This window comes from Penaeus japonicus, unplaced genomic scaffold (assembly GCF_977035675.1).
Source record: "Penaeus japonicus unplaced genomic scaffold, GWHDUDI00000001_assembly GWHDUDI00000027, whole genome shotgun sequence".
In the NCBI taxonomy this organism is placed as follows: domain Eukaryota; kingdom Metazoa; phylum Arthropoda; class Malacostraca; order Decapoda; family Penaeidae; genus Penaeus; species Penaeus japonicus.
This window is the reverse complement of record NW_028234429.1, coordinates 34098084-34103083: the sequence shown is the minus strand read 5'-3', so window position 1 is coordinate 34103083 and position 5000 is coordinate 34098084. Positions and strand designations below refer to the sequence as shown.

Below are 5000 nucleotides of genomic sequence, written 5' to 3'. Positions count from 1 at the left end.
CAATGAAACAAAACTCGATGTTGGCTCGGTAGATTATATACAGCATGTACATACATAAATGCATCTACATACACAGATAAATGTATGTGTGTGTGTGTTTATCCGCGTACTTAAGAGTATTAAGATAAATTAGAAAAGTTTTCTTTATGCTTTCAATACTAATTGGGTGATGAAATTAGACACATAAAGATACATCAGTAAATTTTGATAATGCAATAATATTATAAGAAACTGATATACAGTGTTTGACATTATATTCAAATAATTGATGTCATGAAATCTCTACAAATGTTCTTTTAATTTTGTTTTGAAAGTATTCAAGTTGAAAGTATTTCTTATGTTATGAGGTAGAGTCATAGAACTCCACGCACGTGAATTTGACTTTTCCGTTTCCGTATATGAATTTTTGATGTGCAGAAAGTAGATCTCTTATGTCTAATTCCTGCTCAAATCATATTTGCTTTACATTAATCAAGAGTCTTCTTGTCTTTCAAGAATATCACTTATATTTCTTATAAAGTTCAACGCTAAGGCTATATGGTAAAAAGAGAAGGAAAAGGTGCTTAGTGGTTTTCACCAAGAAAAAAATAAATAATGCCACCTATTGCTTAGTTTTGGTTATATGGTTTGGTTATATATATATATATATATATATATATATATATATATATATACATATATATATATATACTTTTCAGAGCTTTCATTGAGTACCATAGTAGATTAAATCCAGTTTTTTTATCTTGCCAATGTACTCCGATCGCGAACTACTCTATATATGCTCTATGCTATGTATACACTATATTCACATTATAGTCGTCCTGTCATAGTAAATAAGCATGATTTACATTTTCCTGTTTGGACACTTGTTATGTTGCCAATTGTTGTAGAGGTAATGGCCAATAAGGATCATCTCTTTGACTGGATTTATAAATATTGTAAGTCGAGGGTTTGTAATAAAAAGTAATTCTTGTTTCAGTTGGGATGGTTTGTGTGATTAAGGCATATTAATAAGTGCGTTACTTTCCTCTGAATCATGTTATAAATCTATCTGTATGTACTCTCAGAAATGTTTGTTTTGATATAGCAATATTTAAATTATTTGGTTCTTTCTCTAAAGCTTCAAAAATCTTCAAGCAGCTCTGTATAAAAACACTTTGTACTTTTGCGGATTCAATTTGAGTTCAGTGATATTAAGATATCTTGCAACGTCTATGTAAGTGTATTGAGTCGCTCTTATCAACTCATATAAGGTGTTTACGGAGGCAGCGTAAAAAAACGAGTCTTCAGTGTCCTAACATAACAAAAATTTTGCCATAGATATAAACCCTTGTGAAACGCCAAAATGATTTTTACAAATTCTCACTGGTTAAGATCTTTTAGATAAATAACTTTTGAGCTGATGGTTATCGATGTAAATATATGAATTAATGAAATTCTCAAGGTTTATATGCATAAATACACACATATTCATATGCACATATATATGCGTGTGTCTATATGTATGTATATATATATATATATATATATATATATATATATATATATATATATATATATATATATATATGTGTGTGTGTGTGTGTGTGTGTGTCTGTATGTGTGTGTGTGTGTGTGTGCCTGTATGTGTGTGTGTGTGTGTGCGTGTGTGTGTGTGTGTATTGATATACATATATACATGTGTGTGTGTTTAGATATACAATATATATATATATATATATATATATATATATATATATATATATGTATGTATGTGTGTGTGTGTGTGTGTGTGTGTGTGTGTGTGTATGTGTGTGTGTGTACATATATATATATATATATATATATATATATATATATATATATATATATATATATATACATATACATATGTATATAAATATGTGTATATATATATATGCATATATATATATATATATATATATATATATATATATATATATATATATATATATATATATATATATATATATATATATATATATATATATGCATATATATTTGTATATATATATACATACATAAATATATACATACAATTAGGATAATCATATATCTTTCTCAACTGTATGTCCTTCTGTATTTGTCGTAAAATATGTATATGTGTATAAATTGCTTTTAAACCTGTATCTATGAAACTTGTAAAAGTATTTTATATAATTAGGATAATCATACATATTTATTGATTATATATAATTTTGTATTTCCTGATAAATAGTAACATTAACAAAAATTGTTCATCTTTTAATTGGTAGCTACAACATATTTTGAAGCACAAAGAGCTATTCGCCATTTATGGCCCACTGTAAAGACTTCAGGGACGAGGGGGACTGTAGCTACCACCGCCGGATCCACTGCCGCCTCCAATACCGCCTCCACCTCCACCTCCACTGCCACCTCCAAATCCACCTCCGAAACCGCCTCCGACACCACCTCCACTGCCACCTCCAAATCCACCTCCACTGTTACCTCCAAATCCGCCTCCGAATCCACCTCCACTGCCGCCTCCACTTCCACCTCCAAATCCACCTCCGAAACCGCCTCCGACACCACCTCCACTGCCGCCTCCAAATCCACCTCCACTGCCACCTCCAAATCCGCCTCCGAATCCACCTCCACTGCCGCCTCCGAATCCACCTCCACTGCCACCTCCAAAGCCACCTCCGATACCACCACCACTTCCTCCTCCACTGCCACCACCTCCAACAACTTGACCACCGCCCTGAGAGGCAGCACTCAGTGCTGTTTGGAGGTCTACTCCACCGGGAAGAGTTGGGTTCTCTCCTTCTGCGTAGTTCACGAAGAACACCTCGGGATTGGATGGGGGAGGTGCTGGCACCTCGATCACTCGCTGACCTTGTTCCGACTGCTTGTTAAGGACAAACACTACGTGCTGTTGCCTCGGAGGAGGTATCACGATGGGTTCGGGTCCTTGGCCACCTTCAGGAAGTCTCACAAAAACAATATTCCGTTCCAGTTTAGGTTTGGGAATGTACGGAGGCTGACTAGAAGAGCCTTCATTTGGTGGCGCATCATACAAGAATACACGACTGTTCACTTCAGGTGTCACGCAGCTGCCATCCACGTGTCGCACTTGTCCATTACCACAACTCCCACCGTTTAATGATGGTCCAGAAGGAGTAGGTAGGTTATAACCCTGTGGAGCAGCGGATGCGGCAGCCACCAGTGCTAAAAGCTACAAAGGAAAAAAAAAAGTGAAATATCTGTTGCTATCAATATTATATCATGACGAGAATTCACACGTAAGAAGACATGAAACAGGTGGAATTTGAACTACTCACCAGGAGCTTCATGTCGGATGTCGATATCTTACAAGGAATTGCGGCTCTTTATATACACCGAGTGCTATTGCTCCGCCTACACACTACAGACTAAACGTCACAAGGCCTTTCCCCTCTCCCTTACTATGTGAATCATAGTTTCACATATGATAAGTATGTATTTTCACATAGACAATGAAACAAAACTCGATGTTGGCTCGGTAGATTATATACAGCATGTACATACATAAATGCATCCACATACACAGATAAATGTATGTGTGTATTTACTTTTCTAAGATAAATTAGAAAAGTTTTCTTTATGCTTTCAATGCTAATTTGGTGATGAAATTAGACACATAAAGATATATCAACAAATTTTGATAATACAATAATATTATAAGAAACTGATATACAGTGTTTGACATTATATTCAAATAATTGATGTCATGACATCTCTACAAATGTTCTTTTAATTTTGTTTTGAAAGTATTCAAGTTGAAAGTATTTCTTATGTTATGAGGTAGAGTCATAGAACTCCACGCACGTGAATTTGACTTTTCCGTTTCCGTATATGAATTTTTGATGTGCAGAAAGTAGATATCTTATGTCTAATTCCTGCTCAAATCATATTTGCTTTACATTAATCAAGAGTCTTCTTGTCTTTCAAGAATATCACTTATATTTCTTATAAAGTTCAACGCTAAGGCTATATGGTAAAAAGAGAAGGAAAAGGTGCTTAGTGGTTTTCACCAAGAAAATAATAAATAATGCCACCTATTGCTTAGTTTTGGTTATATGGTTTGGTTATATATATATATATATATATATATATATATATATATATATATATATATATATATATATATATATATATATACATATATATATATATACTTTTCAGAGCTTTCATTGAGTACCATAGTAGATTAGATCCAGTTTTTTTTATCTTGCCAAAATACTCCGATCGCGAACTACTCCATATATGCTCTATGCTATGTATACACTATATTCACATTATAGTCGTCCTGTCATAGTAAATAAGCATGATTTACATTTTCCTGTTTGGACACTTGTTATGTTGCCAATTGTTGTAGAGGTAATGGCCAATAAGGATAATCTCTTTGACTGGATTTATAGATATTGTAAGTAGAGGGTTTGTAATAAAAGTAATTCTTGTTTCAGTTGGGATGGTGATTAAGGCATATTAATAAGTGCGTTATTTTCCTCTGAATCATGTTATAAATCTATCTGTATGTACTCTCAGAAATGATTGTTTTTATATAGCAATATTCAAATTATTTGGTTGTTTCTGTAAAGCTTCAAAAATATTCAGGCAGCTTTGTATAAGAACACATTGTACTTTATGCGGATTCAATTTGAGTTCAGTGATATTAAGATATCTTGCAACGTCTATGTAAGTGTATTGAGTCGCTCTTATCAACTCATATAAGGTGTTTACGGAGGCAGCGTAAAAAAATGAGTATTCAGTGCACTAACATAACAAAAAATTTGCCATAAATAAAGACCCTTGTGAAACGCCAACAAGATATTCACAAATTCTCATTGGTTCAGATATTTTATATAATTTGTAAAAGTGCTGTATATAACTAGGATAATCATATATACTTATTAATTTTGTATGATTTTGTATTTCCCGGTAAATAATAACATTAACAAAAAATGTTCATCTTTTTGTTCGTAGCTAAAACATATCTT

At 33.0% G+C, this 5000-nt stretch overlaps 1 protein-coding gene across 1 annotated transcript; it reads right to left on the bottom strand.

Moving 5' to 3' along the window:
* Positions 1-2267: 2267 nt before the first annotated feature.
* Positions 2268-3314, bottom strand: LOC147468660 (uncharacterized). Its single transcript, XM_086553065.1, has 2 exons — positions 3303-3314; positions 2268-3196 (listed from the first exon to the last, which is right to left on the bottom strand). The coding sequence occupies exons 1-2, from the start codon at positions 3312-3314 to the stop codon at positions 2315-2317; spliced, it is 894 nt and encodes a 297-aa protein (XP_086409191.1). The 3' UTR covers positions 2268-2314.
* Between the last annotated feature and the right edge of the window lie 1686 nt (positions 3315-5000).